The sequence below is a fragment of the Nerophis ophidion genome, linkage group LG22, assembly GCF_033978795.1.
Source record: "Nerophis ophidion isolate RoL-2023_Sa linkage group LG22, RoL_Noph_v1.0, whole genome shotgun sequence".
Lineage (NCBI taxonomy): Eukaryota > Metazoa > Chordata > Actinopteri > Syngnathiformes > Syngnathidae > Nerophis > Nerophis ophidion.
In genome coordinates this window covers 34,108,547-34,126,561 of record NC_084632.1, presented here as the reverse complement: position 1 = coordinate 34,126,561, position 18,015 = coordinate 34,108,547, and the positions used below count along the sequence as shown (strand labels likewise).

The window sequence follows — 18,015 nt, the reverse complement described above, 5'->3', positions numbered from 1 at the left end:
CATATCAAGGTTCCAGAGTGGCCTAGCCAGTCTCCAGACCTAAATCCAATTGAAAATCTTTGGAGGGAGACGAAAGTCTGTGTTACTCAGCGACAGCCCGGAAACCTGAGTGATCTAAAGAAGATCTGTGTGGAGGAGTGGGCCAGAATCCCTCATTCAGTCTGTGCAAATCTTGTAAAGAACTACAGGAAACGTTTGACCTTTGTAATTGCAAACAAAGGCTACTCTACCAAATATTAATGTTGGTGTTCAAATACCTTTTTTCAGCTTTAACACACAAATAAACTGTTAAAAAAATCATAGATTGTGATTTGTGGATTTTTCTTTTTAAGTTATCTCTCATACAGTGGACATGCACTTACTGTGAACATTTCAGACCCCTCCATGATTTCTAAGTGAGAGAACTTGCAAAATAGCAGGGTGTTCAAATACTTATTTTCTTCACTGTATATATATATATATATTTACATACATACACAAACACAGGCCTCAAATTTGTACTTTTTAAGGTCAAGGCAAGTGTTGCCTTAAAGGCAAAAATTATTTTCTTTTGAGGCAGGGGCTCTAAAGCATATATATATATATATATATATATATATATATATATATATATATATCCATCCATCTTCTTCCGCTTATCCGAGGTCGGGTCGCGGGGGCAGCAGCCTAAGCAGGGAAGCCCAGACTTCCCTCTCACCAGCCACTTCGTCTAGCTCTTCCTGGGGGATCCCGAGGCGTTCCCAGGCCAGCCGGGAGACATAGTCTTCCCAACGTGTCCTGGGTCTTCCCCGTGGCCTCCTACCGGTTGGACGTGCCCTAAACACCTCCCTCGGGAGTCGTTCGGGTGGCATCCTGACCAGATGCCCGAACCACCTCATCTGGCTCCTCTCGATGTGGAGGAGCAGCGGCTTTACTTTGAGTTCCTCCCGGATGGCAGAGCTTCTCACCCTATCTCTAAGGGAGAGCCCCGCCACACGGCGGAGGAAACTCATTTCGGCCGCTTGTACCCGTGATCTTATCCTTTCGGTCATGACCCAAAGCTCATGACCATAGGTGAGGATGGGAACGTAGATCGACCGGTAAATTGAGAGCTTTGCCTTCCGGCTCAGCTCCTTCTTCACCACAACGGATCGGTACAACGTCCGCATTTCTGAAGACGCCGCACCGATCCGCCTGTCGATCTCACGATCCACTCTTCCCTCACTCGTGAACAAGACTCCTAGGTACTTGAACTCCTCCACTTGGGGCAGGGTCTCCTCCCCAACCCGGAGATGGCATATATATATATATATATATATATATATATATATATATATATATATATATATATATATATATATATATATATATACACACACACACATATATACAGTACAGACCAAAAGTTTTATTTTCATGACTATTTACATTGTAGATTGTCACTCAAAGCATCAAAACTATGACTATGAAAACAATTTCAGGTGACTACCTCTTGAAGCTCATCAAGAGAATACCAAGAGTGTGCAAATTAGTAATTAGAGCAAAGGGTGGCTATTTTGAAGAACCAAAATGCACAGTTCCAATATAAAAATGCATTAAGACTTCATTGATAAGTTGAGTCTTCAATATATCATAAAAATGTGTTAAACAAAGTAAAACAATTCTCAAACTTGATTACGGAAATAAAATGAAATGCATCTTCAACCATATATTTCAACACAATCTTTGTTTTATGACGTAGTATTTTGCCCAATAAAGTTCAATCTTGTGAAGTAAAAAGTACGAGTCATGATGTTGGTGAGTAGTTTTACTTTATCGCTTGACGGGCTGGACACAAGATGGCTGGAAGCAGGTGAGCTGGAGCAGCATGCTGCTCCTAAACTGATTCAACAGCTCTCCCACTAACCTGGCAGGAAACATCGAGCAGAGGAAAGTCAAGTATCAATATCTGTATTATCAACACTTGTGTTATCGACACGTGCAGAAGCAGACTCACTTTTTATCGGATCCACTGTGTAACTGAGGCAAGGCATCCATAGCTTGTTTGAAGCTGGCACTGGAATGAAAAACTATGTTAGCAGAATAAATACATTATTTTATGTTAATTGTCCTACACGTCATAGTCACTTTATGTAAACTAAACCTGTCCAGTTGTAGATCTCTGATATTCACAACAAAGTCAACTGAGTTTTGGACATGTGGTGTTGTGGGCATCAAATTCCAAATGAGCTAATATTTGCAAAAAATAAAGTTTATGTTAAATATATTGTCTTTGAGGTCTATTCAATTCAATATAGGTTGAAAAGGATTAGCGAATCATTGTATTGTGTTTTTATTTACGATTTACACAGCGTGCCAACTTTACAGGTTTTGGGTTTTGTACAATCGGTTCTAAGACACAACTGTCTAAGGCAGGGGTCGGGAACCTTTTTGGCTGAGAGAGCCAAGAAGCCAAATATTTTAAAATGTATTTCCGTAAGAGCCATGTAATATTTTTTTTTAACACTAAACACAAATAAACGCGTGCATTTTTAAGTAAGACCAACATTTGTGGAGTATAATAGGTCTCTTATTCTTTTTGATAACATTGTTATTCTGAAGCTAACTGTGGAGGGGGCGTGGCCTGTGGGCCTGCAGCGAAGCAGGGTGTTGCCAGGACCGGCCTCGAAATCAGCGACAGGTGCGTAGATGGTCCACCTGGGCCTTTTTATCTAATCATCTGTCGCAATGTTATAAGCAGCAGCCAGGAGGAGAGACGGGGTTGGGGCTGGAGCCAGAGCGCGAGCGAGAACGAAAGAGAAAAAGACAATTGTTGGAAAGCAACAGAGAGACTTATTGAATAATAAAACAATATTGTAACCCTGAAATAGGCTCTAATGTTGGTGCTTGGTGGTCTTAAGAACCCCCTGGAGGGCAAGACCCACACTAACCAATAACAAAATAAATTAATTCTTACCATTAACGCAATTTATTGAACATGAAAATGCCTGAGAATGTTATTATTCATTACTTATCAGCTCAGATTTATCCGAGAGCCAGATGCAGTCATCAAAAGAGCCACATCTGGCTCGCGAGCCATAGGTTCCCTACCCCTGGTCTAAGGCTTAGGTTTTGGGGTACCAAAAATGAATTTCAACTTGTTCCTGTAACTGCTTCCAGACAGTTAAGGTGCCCTTTAGAAAAGCACAGCAGCACCATAACATACAAAAGCGGTAGTGGAGGTAGACATAGTTGCCATTGCAATAACACATTTCCCCTTATAGCAGTATACCATTAAATAATATTTGCTATTTCAAAAGGTGATACTAAAGTATATTGCTGTGCTTTAAACTTTTGGATTAAAAATCAAATAAAAATCACATTAGCCGTTAGTAAAACAAACATGCACATGTGAATATAAACTATACTATACAGTATAGCGAATGGAGGCAGCAGAACCAGGTTGCTTTCACTTCCTTTCATCTAACCCACCAAGTAGCACACATATGGAGTGTTTTGAAGTGTGTGTGACAAAGATTTATGTGTATGATATACAGGAGCCATAAATCACTGAGCTACGTTCCCATGTGCAGTATGTGGGTGTGGGCCGCACTTACTTGCTTTCAGCATTTAGGTATGCGGCTACGGCATCTCTCAGAGCACAAAGTTCAAGTCGAGCCTGGAAATGGAGGTTGCAGGTGCAAATTTTACACAATCGGACTAACCCAATCCCACTGCTGTTAGTGGTTTACAAGACGTGGCATTTAGACAACAAATGGGGAAAAAGAGTGTGGGGTTTACTTATGAGTCAGGTCCTCACTATAAGTGGTTAAGTGAGTGTGTCATGCGAATACCTGCAGAGCGCCATTTCTGCTGAAGGATGACACACACTGTATAAGACGACACATCTCGTCTGCGACTGTCGCAACAATTTTGGACAACACGCAAGGAACCAAATCCTTGGAAACCGTAAAGACCTGGCAGTTGGAAAGTTGGAGAGGTGAGTACAAAGAAGAATGTAAAAGCATAAAGAGAATAAAGCAACAAGTGGCCATTGTACCTCAGCATGAACAGTGATGATATTCATTAGGGCTTCCTTTAAGTAACTCCTTACCCCTAGAGAAAAAGTAACATACATCTTTAATGAAATGCTCTTAAACCATCCATCCATCCATTTTGCTTATCCCTCTCGGGTTCAGGGATTGGTATTTGTTTTTGTCAACATGAACATTATTTGGTACATTATACTAAAATATAATACGCTACTCGTTTCCCAAAGCTTTGAATCCTGCGGTTTAAGGTGTGGCTAATCCAGGGGTGTCCAAACTTTTTCCACTGAAGGCCCGTACTGAAAAATCAAAGCATGCAGGGGCCATGTCAATCATTTCTCCAACTCTTATTTTTTTCTGATAGAGTGATTGGAGCACATACTTGTTTGTCACAAAAAACCTTCATGAAGTTTGGTTCTTTGATGAATTTATTATGGGTCTACTGAAAATGTGTGCTGGGTCAAAAGTATACATACAGCAACATACGTTATAAATAAATAAATAAATGGGTTGTACTTGTATAGCGCTTTTCTACCTTCAAGGTACTCAAAGCGCTTTGACACTACTTCCACATTTACCCATTCACACACACATTTACACACTGATGGAGGGAGCTGCCATGCAAGGCGCCAACCAGCACCCATCAGGAGCAAGGGTGAAGTGTCTTGCTCAGGACACAACGGACGTGACGAGGTTGGTACTAGGTGGGATTTGAACCAGGGACCCTCGGGTTGCGCACGGCCACCGTCCCACTGTGCCACGCCGTCCCTTTCCTTATCAATTTTAGTGATGTAGAAAAATTACAATCAAATCAAATTAGCTTCATGTCATGGCCTCTTAACTTCATGTGAGTGATTATGATTGACGACACCTGTTGACTTCTCTGAGCCCATTTAAATAGGGCTTATGTGACTCATTTCGGCCGCTTGTACCCGTGATCTTGTCCTTTCGGTGATAACCCAAAGCTCATGACCATAGGTGAGGATGGGAATGTAGATTGACCGATAAATTGAGAGCTTTGCCTTCCTGCTCAGCTCCTTCTTCACCACAACCGGAGACGCCGCACCGATCCGCCTGTCGTTCTAACGATCCACTCTTCCCTCACTTGTGAACAACACTCCCAGGTACTTGAACTCCTCCACTTGGGGCAGGGTCTCCTCCCCAACACGGAGATGGCACTCATCCCAGTCGCTTCACTGCTATCCGATCCAGTGAGAGTTGAAGATCCTGGCCAGATGAAGCCATCAAGACCACATCATCTGCAAAAAGTAGAGACCTAATCCTGCAGCCACCAAACCAGATACCCTCAACACCCTGACTGCGCCTAGAAATTCTGTCCATAAAAGTTTTGAACATAATCGGTGACAAAGGGCAGCCCTGGCGGAGACCAAACCTCACTGAAAATGTGTCCGACTTACTGCCGGCAATAAGGACCAAGTGCTGACACTAATCGTACAGGGAGCGGAACGCCACAATCAGAGAGTCCAATACCCAATACTCTCTGAGCACTCCCCACAGGACTTCCCGATGGACACGATGGAATGCCTTCTCCAAGTCCACAAAGCACATGTAGACTGGTTGGGCAAACTCCCATGCACCCTCAAGGACCCTGCCGAGAATTAGAGCTGGTCCACAATTCCACGACCAGGACGAAAACCACACTGATCTCCTGAATCCGAGGTTCGACTATCCGGCGTAGCCTCCTCTCCAGTACACCTGAATAGACCTTACCGGAAAGGTTGAGGAGTGTGATCCCATGATAGTTGGAACACACCCTCTGGTTCCCCTTCTTAAAGAGAGGTATCGCCCCCAATGTCCACGCGATGCTGCAGAGTCTTGTCAACCAAGACAGACCCACAGCATCCAGAGTCTTAAGGAACTCCGGGTGGATCTCATCCACCCATGGGGCCTTGCCACCAAGGAGCTTTTTAACTACCTCAGCAACCTCAGCCCCAGTAATAGAAGAGCCCACCCCAGATTCCCCAGGAACTGCTTCCTCATAGGAAGACGTGTTGGTGGGATTAAGGAGGTCTATGAAGTATTTCCCTCCACCGATCCACAACATCCGCAGTCGAGGTCAGCAGGATACCATGCCCGCCATACACGCTGTTGACAGTGGACTGCTTCCCTTTCCTGAGGCGGCGGATGATGGTCCAGAATCGTTTTGAAGCCGTCCGGAATTTTTTTTCCATGGCTTCTCCGAACTCCTCCCATGTCCGAGTTTTTGCCTCCGCGACTGCTGAAGACGCACACCGCTTGGCCTATCGGTACCTGTTCGCTGCCTCTAGAGTCCTATGAGCTAAAAGAACCTGAGAGGACTCTTTCTTCAGATTGACGGCATCCCTCACCGCTGGTCCACAAGCGGGTTCTAGGATTACCGCCACGACAGGCACCAACTACCTTGTGGCCACAGCTCCAAACAGCAGTGGGGTGCGGAACATGGTCCACTCGGATTCAATGTACAGCACCTCCTTCGTGACATGTTCAAAGTTCTTCCGGAGGTGGGAATTGAAACTCTCTCTGACAGGAAACTCTGCCAGACGTTCCCAGCAGACCCTCACAATGCGTTTAGGCCTGCCAGGTCTGTCCGGCATCCTCCTCCACCATCGCAGCCAACTCACCACCAGGTGGTGAAGGGTAGAAAGCTCCGCCCCTCTCTTCACCCGAGTGTCCAAAACATGAGGCCGCAAAGCTGATGACACAACTACAAAGTCCATCATGGAACTCCGGTCTAGGGTGTCCTGGTGCCAAGAGCACATATATGTTTAAACATGGTGTTTGTTATGGACAATCTGTGACGATCCGGAGGGCCATTCTTCCCAATCATGCCTCTCCAGGTTTTACTGTCGTTGCCAACATGAGCGTTGAAGTCCCCCAGTAGGACAAGGGAATCACCCGGGGGAGCACTCTCCAGTACTCCAGACATTCCATGTCCAAAGAGGATCGGATCGTCAAGCGCTCTGCCTTCGGCTGCCGCCCAGCTCTCATTGCACCCGACCTCTATGGCGCCTCCAATGAATGGTGAGCCCATGTTGCCTCTCCGGGCGCTCACCATTGTGCCCCAACTCCGGGCCTGGCTCCAGAGGGGGGACCTGGTGACCCGCGTCTGGGCGAGGGAAAACTGAGTCTCTGTTGTTGTATTTCCATACAAGTCTTCGAACTGCTCTTTGTCCGATCCGTCACCTAGGACCTGTCTGTCTTGGGAGACCCTACCAGGGGGCATAGAAAACCCGGGACAACACAGCTCCTAGGATCATTGGGACATGCAAACTCCTCCACCACGGTAAGGTGGCAGCATAATGTAAAAAAAACGTTGACTCAACGTTATTTGAGTCAATGTTGCAATTTGTCCTCATTACATTTCACCTGGTTCCTTGGCCGCACTTTGCACACTCTGAGGGTAATCTTTGGATTTTTTTTTCCAATAACAGCTAAATTATGTAATGGATTAAGCAAATAATTCATAAAATGTACTAAATGATTCCCGAGCGCGGCACCGCTGCTGCCAATTGCTCTCCTCACTTCCCAGGGGGTGATTAAGGAGATGGGTCAAATGCAGAGGACAAATTTCACCACAATCATGTAACAATCATTGGTACTTTAACTTTAACTTAACTTAATTTAATTTAAAGTAACCGTTCAAACTCAAAGTGTTTAGTACAAAGACGCAGAATCCTGATAAACATTTTGAAACTTATTAAAAAACGAGAAACTTATTGATCTTATAAAGAATGAAGAGAGACATCAATTATTTTTGTGTTTTGTTTGATCAGCCGTTTTACTGCCATGTTACAGACACCCTTTGTAAACAGTTAAGGTATGTAAATATATATTTACTAAATATTTCTAAGCATACCAGTCTATATCTTACAGTCCGGTGCGGCTAATACATGAAAATATATCTTTTCTTTCAAAATTGAGTGTGTGTGTTTTTTATACTGGTGCAGCTTATAATGCAGAAGATACGGTATTTCAGTTTGAATTATTTATTTTGTGGAGAAAACCATCTGAATCCTGATTTACTAACAGGTTGCGTGTACTAAAACACGTGCAAACTCTATGGCACACGCAAAGCTGTTCTACTAAACGTGTGCAAAGTGGATTGCATCTGTTAAGTAAGCGGGGCGGCATAGCTCGGTTGGTAGAGTGGCCTTGCCAGCAACTTGAGGGTTGCAGGTTCGATTCCCGTTTCCGCCATCCTAGTCACTGCCGTTGTGTCCTTGGGCAAGACACTTTAACCACCTGCTCCCAGTGCCACCCACACTGGTTTAAATGTAACTTAGATATTGGGTTTCACTATGTAAAGCGCTTTGAGTCACTAGAGAAAAGCGCTATATAAAATATAATTCACAATAAGTCGTGCAATGCATTTTGTGTCTCCATCTTCATTAATATGCAGAATGTGTGCTGATCACAATACTGGTAGGAGAAAATGCAAATATATCAAACAGCGCGCGCAAATTGATTGATCAACAATCACCAGTTTTTGCAACAATATTTTACATTGTAAAACTGCACCGCAAAGACACACGATTGACAGACGTATGTGTTTCAACATACCGTATTTTTTTGGATTATAAATTGCAGTTTTTTTCATAGTTTGGCCGGGGATGCGACGTATACTCCGGAGCGACTTATGTGTGAAATTATTAACACATTACCGTAAAATATTCAATAATATTATTTATCTCATTCGCGGAAGAGACGAAGAAAATGTCAGCAATCGTCACACACACGTCAACCAATAAGAATTCGGCAGGGACATGGCAGAAGTGTATTGTGGGTCATGTGATGGTAACTGCTATATGCTACTGTCAGAGCTATTAAAAAGGATCATTTCAACGTTGGCGGTAACTTATAAAAACTGAGAAGGGCTGAACAAAAATGACACCAAAAAGGAAATCATGTACTGCAGATTACAAACTGGACGTAGTGAAATATGCAGCAGAAAATGACAAGAGGAAGCGGCGCATACCTTTGGACTTGGCAGAGTTGTTTAGAAGCGACATCGAGGAAGAAGATTTCATCGGATTTATCGATTAGGAGAGACATTATGTTTGGTAAACATACAGCATGTTCTGTATGTTATAGTTTTTTGAATTACTCTTACCATAATATGTTACGTTAACCTACCAGGCACGTTCTTCGTTGGTTATTTATGCGTCCTATAACGTACACTTTTTCAACCTGTTCACTATTTTTTATGTATTTTAAATTGCCTTTCAAATGTCTATTCCTGGTGTTGGATTTTATCAAATAAATTTCCCCCCAAAATGGGACTTATACTCCAGTGACGTATATATATATATGTTTTTTTCCTTCTTTATTATGCATTTGTACTGACAGAAATAACAAATATTAGACATATCGTCGATTCAGCAATTTCCTTTTATAATTTTAAAGCTGCTAGATTATTTAAAGTGGCTGATTAAAATTAATTCAACTGATGTGTTTTGGTGTCAGTTGGCATTTTAATTCACAAACTGTAATATATCTCTTAGATTAAAAGACGTCTTTCATTATGCATTTCCTTGCGTTTCAGTACATATGCTTAGTGTGCATATGATTCTGTTGTCTAGATTGCAATTCAGAAAAGGTGTTAAGAGATTATAGATGTGTTCTGCTAGTTCAAAACATTGCACTCAGGGAGGGGCATTACAACCATGAATATGCAGAAAAATCATCAGGTGTCTCTGTGGTAAAAGCCCTGTATGCATGCAAAATCTTCATTTAAATAAGGTGGTCTGCACCACTTTTCAAAATGATAAAATAAATAGGCTTTTATTGTCATTGCACATTAAAATCAACACATTTGCGGAATGATGGTGGAATCTGCCATGCAAGGCCCAAACCACAACCCATCAAGAGCGGTCAGTGTCTTGCTCAGGAACACCTTGACATGAGCTCATATAACCAGGATCGAACCAGTAACCCTGTAGTTCTAAGACGGCCACTGTACCCACAAAGCCAAGCTGACCGAATTACACTGTTAATATCTTTGTAAGGGTGTAAACTTAAAAAAAAACAGCAGGAAATCTAATAATAATAAATAATTATACATATTCTTTTACAAATCAACTAGCAATTTTCAACAATTGTATTTATTCTATTCCTGTATCAGGCATGTGATTTGACCACAATGAAAAAGACTGAAACATTTTCCAAAGGTCTGGGGGACATGCTAAAATTAACAAAGACAGCACCATTTGAAGAAAATATTTCCGAGACGATCGATTTTCCGAATAAAATCGCCGAACAAAGTCGTAACTTCCTTCTTCCCAAAAGTATCAGTGAGTTCCCTTTCCATCCAGTCCCATCGAAACTTATTTTTGACATGTTTATCAATTTCTTTTACTCGTTAAGCGTCCTTTCTCTCGAGAACCGACATCGTTTACATTTCGAAAATGGTGGTAATAACGCCATCATTCATAACAGATGTCCTGATTGGTCACAAGGAACGTATCGACCAATCAACTACGGCGAAATATAAGCTACGTCTCGATTACAAAAGACGAATCGGCAAGTAAACAACTCTCTTTCTGTCTTCTTAGTTTATTTCGAACATGACATACATACAACATTATACATCAGTTAAATTCATCATTTCGCAATACACAATACATCATGTCCGAAAAGGAGTAGGAAGAAGCAAAGCTTATTTAATCCTACCCCTTTTCCACTTCAGAGCGCCCACAATATATACAATTATTCACTGACCTTCTTTACAGCAAAATATCAAAATAGCAAAAGGACATCTATGAGTGATTAACACAGCAGTTTTCTAACATGTACTTAATTATTTCAGTCATTATTAACATACTAAGATGAAGAATATCTTGTTTTCAATAAGTTTGAAAGTGTTTCTCATAATACTTCTTCTTTGTACTTTGTAAGCACTATTAATTTAAACATCCTCTTAAACTGGCTCATATCAGTACAATGTTTAACTTCTTTACTTAATCCATTCCGTAATTTAATTCCACATACTGATATGCTTTTTCTGATTTAGGGTCGGAAAAAAACCCCGGAAAAACGGAATATATATATTTTTTTTGCCCCCGGGATTAAAAATGACAGAATTCCGACTTCAGACGGAAAAATCACATGCCTGCTGTATATAAGAATTATTGTTCATTATCAGAAAAATAATCACCCGCAACTAACTGTCAAGATCGGTGAGGTTCTGTCCATTTTATTCCATGTTCTAAAGCAAAACTATAAAACATTTTTTTTTTTTTTTTTTTTTTAAACACTTAACACTAAACACTTAAAGCATATTATTTTGATGTCAGATGACAGGAAATATACAGCATGACAGAAAAATGTAGCAAACATCTAGATAATAACTATATGATAAACAAGAGACACAGTGTGAACAATGACTTCCAAAAATGTAGCAGTGATATACAAACATGATGAATGTCACTGTTGTGTGCAGCATGTGAAAGTATCATATCCTAGAACTCTAATTTGGCGACCAAAATGTTCCTCTTTCACATCCAGCTTGTGCAAACTTGTTGGACCAAAGCAGAAGAAGATCCAACTTCATCATCACCGACATAAATATGATTATCGTCATAAAACCAAACACACACACACACACACACACACACACACACACACACACACACACACACACACACACACACACACACACACACACACACACACACACACACACACATACACACACACACACACACTCTCACACACACACTGTGGCTTTTACGCGACCAAAACATTGATCTCAGTGGTTTTTACAGTAACTCTTAAAGAGCTGTGCTCGTCACATGACACATCGCACATAACAAATTGTGACAACCAAGCAGACCAGAGATATGAACTTATCCTCCCACAAGTCTGCAAAGGTCTTTATGATACCGAGTCATTTATCTGAATTTTTGGGGGGAATTCCTCCCCATTGTTTAACAAGCACATCTTTCCACAGCAATTCTTTTTAAATGTGTGTATGTGGGTGTCACTTTAGAACAGGGGTCACCAACGCGGTGCCCGCGGGCACCATGCAGCCCGTAAGGACCAGATGAGTAGCCCGCTGGCCTGTTCTAAAAATAGCTCAAATAGTAGCACTTACCAGTGAGCTGCCTCTATTTTTGAAATTGTATTTATTTACTAGCAAGCTGGTCTCGCTTTGCTCGACATTTTTAATTCTAAGAGAGACAAAACTCAAATAGAATTTGAAAATCCAAGAAAATATTTTAAAGACTTGGTCTTCACTTGTTTAAATAAATTATTATTTTTTTTTTTACTGATTTTAATGATTTTAGGATTTTTAAACACATATACCGTTTTACCTTTTAAATTTCTTCCTCTTCTTTCCTTACAATTTAAATATATGTTCAAGTAAATTAATTTTTTTTTATTGTTAAGAATAATACATACATTTTAATTTAATTCTTCATTTTAGCTTCTGTTTTTTCGACGAAGAATATTTGTGAAATATTTATTCAAACTTATTATGATTAAAATTAAAAAAATATATATTCTAGCAAATCTCGAAAATCTGTAGAATCAAATTTAAATCTTTTTTCAAAGTCTTTTGAATTTCTTATAAAATTTTTGTTCTGGAAAGTCTAGAAGAAATAATGATTTGTCTTTGTTAGAAATATAGCTTGGTCCAATTTTTTTATATATTCTAACAAAGCGCAGATTGGATTTTAACCTATTTAAAAAATTTCATCAAAATTCTAAAATTGATCTTGATGTTACCAATTATGTTCCATAAATTATTTTTTAAAATTTTTTCAACAAGATTCGAATTAGCTAGTTTTTCTCTTCATTTTTTTCGGTTGAATATTGAATTTTAAAGAGTCGAAATTGAAGATAGACTATGTTTCAAAATTAAATTTTCATTATTTTATTGTTTTCTGCGCTTTTAAACCGTTCAATTAAGTGTTTTTTTTCATCATTTATTCTCTACAAAAAACTTTCTGTAAAAGGAAAAAAAATGTACGACGGAATGACAGACAGAAATACCTGATTTTTTAATTAAATATATATACAGATTTATTTATTAAAAGTAAATTGAGCAAATTTGCTATTTCTGGCAATTTATTTAGGTGTGTATCAAACTGGTAGCCCTTCGCATTAATCAGGACCCAAGAAGTAGTTCTTGGTTTCAAAAAGGTTGGTGACCCCTGCTATAGAAGTAAGTACCTGTGGGAGTTGGACAGTCTCTCCAGTCGAAGTATCCAGCGTAGATACCAGGCTCTAGGGCGCCTGCGATAGGGTCAGCTCGCCTCTCAATGTAGGCATCAAATAGTTTTTCATCCAGTTCCCGAACTGCCATCAAGCTCACCTGGAAAGTGGATCAGGAGGACCAGGACTCAGTTAGGTATAGCAATGCTGGGACATCAAACCTACATACCAACAAAAAAAAAACATTTACAAAGCTCGAATTTGATCATCTACTGAGAGACACTAAACAATACCAATGTTAAAACAATCACTACAATTAACTTAAAGCAGGCGTCTTTTTGGATTGATTGATTGATATATTTATTAGTAGATTGCACAGTACGGTACATATTCCGTACAATTGACCACTAAATGGTAACACCAAGTTTTTCAACTTGTTTAAGTCGGGGTCCACGTTAATCAATTCATGGTTTGGCATTTTTAAAGTGTGGGAAAGTTTCACTTTGACTCATGGAAAAAAATAACACGCACGCACGCACGCACGCACGCACGCACGCACGCACGCACGCACGCACGCACGCACGCACGCACGCACACACGCACACACACACACACACACACACACACACACACACACACACACACACACACACACACACGAAGTTCCTATTACTGTTGCTGCTATACTAACCCACTTAGGAATCAAAGGGAACACCTTTTTTTTCTAGTTATAATTGCCCTCATCATCCAGACTTATTCCAAACAACATTTTGACAGCAACTTTGTCAGAATGCGGCTGAACAAAAAACATTTAAAATCTCAACGTTACGTTCCAAGAAGTGTCGAAAATGATAATGAATACGTCCTTGCTTTGCGATTCAGACAGTTATGGTGTTGCGTTGAAGTCCTCACTGTTTGTGTGATGATAAGGCATATAAGTTAGAAGGGAAAACGTCTTAGGAGAACTTCAGCACCTCTGATTAATCTCATTACTGACAATACAAAGCACTTCCCATAGACAGCATGAACCACAACAAATAGATGACACATTCGTTTTTGAAAAGATGAAGATCACAGTTATCTGAACGTTTGTTTAGAGTAAGTTAAAAGTGAACTAGCCTGGGACATTCCACTAACCTGTGAGATCTTCTCTGTGCCTGTGAATCCATGCTTTTCAAAGTGATCAAAAAGATTAAGGAAAGTGTGTCTCTCCAGGTAATGGCAGTTACTGAGTAGGATCAGCAAGCGTTGCTCCTGAAGAGACAAAAATATATTATACATAAATTAGTATTATGTGACAACACTAATTGTATTACAGTTGGTACAAAATGCGGCTGCTAAACTTTTGACAAGAACAAGAAAGTTTGATCATATTACGCCTGTACTGGCTTCCTGTGCACTTAAGATGTGACTTTAAGGTTTTACTAATTACGTATAAAATACTACACGGTCTAGCTCCAGCCTATCTTGCCGATTGTATTGTACCATATGTCCCGGCAAGAAATCTGCGTTCAAAAGACTCCGGCTTATTAGTGATTCCTAGAGCCCAAAAAAAGTCTGCGGGCTATAGAGCGTTTTCCGTTCGGGCTCCAGTACTCTGGAATGCCATCCCGGTAACAGTTCGAGATGCTACCTCAGTAGAAGCATTTAAGTCTCACCTTAAAACTCATCTGTATACTCTAGCCTTTAAATAGACCTCCTTTTTAGACCAGTTGATCTGCCGCTTCTTTTCTTTCTCCTATGTCCCCCGCTCCCTTGTGGAGGGGGTCCGGTCCGATGACCATGGATGAAGTACTGGCTGTCCAGAGTCGAGACCCAGGACGGACCGCTCGTCGGGACCCAGGATGGACCGCTCGCCTGTGTATCGGTTGGGGACATCTCTACGCTGCTGATCCGACTCCGCTTGAGATGGTCTCCTGTGGACGGGACTCTCGCTGCTGTCTTGGATCCGCTTTGAACTGAACTCTCGCGGCTGTGTTGGAGGCGCTATGGATTGAACTTTCACAGTATCATGTTAGACCCGCTCGACATCCATTGCTTTCGGTCCCCTAGAGGGGGGGGTTGCCCACATCTGAGGTCCTCTCCAAGGTTTCTCATAGTCAGCATTGTCACTGGCGTCCCACTGGATGTGAATTCTCCCTGCCCACTGGGTGTGAGTTTTCCTTGCCCTTTTGTGGGTTCTTCCGAGGATGTTGTAGTCGCAATGATTTGTGCAGTCCTTTGAGACATTTGTGATTTGGGGCTATATAAATAAACATTGATTGATTGATTGATTGATTGATATTTCAAAATTGTGTTAGTACCATCAATGTCCTAAATTACCACAATGTTCAGACACATGTAACACCTACTTATTCTTCTAGATGTCAACACTTAATGATCTCCATCGTCCAAATATTTATTATTTTCACAAACTTTATGTCTACAATGTTCAATTCAAATTCTGATAAAAAATATTGCGACTGGATTTAAAACTTTGTCTACAGATCTTACATGTGGAACGATATTTTATGGACTCTCTTGTTATCGTGCTTGCTGACTTTAACAAGGGAAATTTGAGCCAGGAATTACCCAAGAATAGGCACTTTATTAAATGCCCGACCAGAGAGGAGAACACTTTGGATCACTGTTACATTAAAATAAGAAAGGCATACCATGCAGTCCCGCACGCTGCTCTCGGACTATCAGATCACGTGATGGCGCACTTTAATTCCTTCATACAGACAGAGATTGAAACTGGCTAAACCTGTTATGAAGACCATTAAGAAATTCACCGCTGAGGCTGTGGAGGAACTGCGCGCATGTTTGGACACGACAGACTGGGAGGCAATTGGAGCGGCCACAGACAATCTGGACAAGTATACGGACAGTGTGACCTCATACATACAGTTCAATGAGGCGCGCATCATTCCAACGCGCACCAAAGCTTGTTATAACAACGACAAGCCCTGGTTCGCACGCAAGCTCCGACAGCTGCGCAAAAAGAAAGAGGCTGCGTGGAGGAGCGGGAACCGGAGTTCCTACAGAGAAGCAAAGTACCACTTCATCAGGGAAGTGGAGAAAGCTAAATCTGTGTACTCTAACCGTCTACAAGCAGGGGCGCTTACACTTTTTCTGCAGGCGAGCTACTTATCAATTGACCAAGTCGAGGAGATCTACCTCATTCCTATTTATAATTTATATTTATTTATTTATGAAAGAGACATTTTTGTTAACAAGTTAATGGTGTTTAATGACAATACAAGCATGTTTAACACACATAGATTCCTTTCTTTCATGAAGACAAGAATATAAGTTGGTGTATTTGATTCTGATGACTTGCATTGATTGGAATTAGACAGTGGTGCTGATAACGTCCGCATTTTCAAATGGAGGAAAAAAAAAGTCCTCTTTTCTGTCCAATACCACATGAAAGTGGTTGGATTTGGCATCTCATTTGTCCAACTTGCATACTTGTTTTTAAACACTTTGTTATGAGAGTAGCATATGCGTGTGGCCCTTTAATGTCTGGCAGCAGGTGAGTGACGTCAGTGACTGTGCGGGTGGGCAAGCAAGTGAGAAAGCGGTCGCTGAGGGCGGGGGGAGAAATACATTGGCATCAAACTCCGTAGCTTGCTAGCTTGTGCACGCTAGCTTTCTGAGACTCTTATTTTGTTAGCACAGGCAGGATGAAACAGGTCTTTTATGGTGAAGACAGGAACTGTGCAGTCGGTCTTTAGAGTTTTGACAGTAGGTACGGAGTCTCTCAAAATAAAATGTGTTTCTCTGCGTCCGCCCTGTTAGTAATTTTTTTCTTAAATATGAGCTCGCAGCAGCCAGCGTCATCTCACAAGATCCTCGGGTGGCGAGAATGTCAAACAACTGACGAAAGTGAAGTCTTGGTATGATTGATGATTGCTCATTTTCATGTCTATTTTTTAACGCCTGGCTTGAGATTGACTGACACACCCTCCGAGATCGACCAGTCGATTGCGATCGACGTAATGGGCACCCCTGGTCTACAGGAACATTTCGGCTCCAATGACACTGCAGCCTTGTGGAGAGGGCTAAGTGCCCTTACAAACTATAAGTCCAAAACCCACCAGGCCCTGAATGACCGGACTCTCGCTCAGGACCTCAACACACATTACTGTCGTCAGGAACAGCCTTCAGCTCATCAAAGCTCTGCGTCCCCCACCATCACCAACGCGAGCACTTCATTGAAGGACTTAAAGGACTCCAAGAACATCACAGGGCTTCAATAAAGGCCCTCTCCATGCGAGAGGAGGATGTACGCCGGCAGTTCTTGCAGCTGAACACGCGAAGGCCCCCGGGCCAGATGAGGTCTCCCCTTCCACCCTGAGACACTGCCCGGATTTCGCTGGCTCCTGTCTTTACTGACATTTTCAACACCCCTCTGGAGTTATGCCGCGTGCTGTCCTGCTTCAAGACCTCCACCATCATCCCTGTCCCCAAGAAACCGCGTATCACAGGACTTAATGACTACAGGCCGGCGGCGCTAACGTCTGTGTTCATGAAGTCCTTGGTCCTGCCCCACCTCAAGGACATCACCCCCCCGCCCTTCTGGACCCACTGCAGTTTGTCCACAGAGCCAACAGGTCTGTGGATGATCAGAATCAGAATCAGAAATACTTTATTAATCTCTGAAGGGAAATTACAATTTTCAGAACAATCCCATTCCAGATTAGACAAACATTACAGGGAGAGAGGTGGTGACTTGTCCAGGGTGTACCCCACCTTCCGCCCGATTGTAGCTGAGATAGGCACCAGCGCCCCCCGCCACCCCAAAGGGAATAAGCAGTATAAAATGGATGGATGGAAGAACAGGATCGCTGATAGGTCTGCCGACTTC

General features: G+C 41.7%; 1 protein-coding gene across 1 annotated transcript in view; it reads right to left on the bottom strand.

Annotated features, from left to right (window-relative positions):
• Window positions 1–1,367: 1,367 nt before the first annotated feature.
• The window catches only part of exoc2 (exocyst complex component 2), a 108,634-nt gene continuing 91,986 nt past the window's right edge, over window positions 1,368–18,015 (bottom strand). The window contains exons 22-28 of the mRNA XM_061883751.1: window positions 14,301–14,417; window positions 13,182–13,323; window positions 4,019–4,074; window positions 3,813–3,935; window positions 3,576–3,637; window positions 1,976–2,035; window positions 1,368–1,885 (exon numbers count right to left, since the gene is read on the bottom strand). Of these exons, the coding sequence (XP_061739735.1) occupies window positions 1,792–1,885; window positions 1,976–2,035; window positions 3,576–3,637; window positions 3,813–3,935; window positions 4,019–4,074; window positions 13,182–13,323; window positions 14,301–14,417 (654 nt within the window). The 3' untranslated portion in view covers window positions 1,368–1,791. The remainder of the gene's footprint in view (window positions 1,886–1,975; window positions 2,036–3,575; window positions 3,638–3,812; window positions 3,936–4,018; window positions 4,075–13,181; window positions 13,324–14,300; window positions 14,418–18,015) is intronic.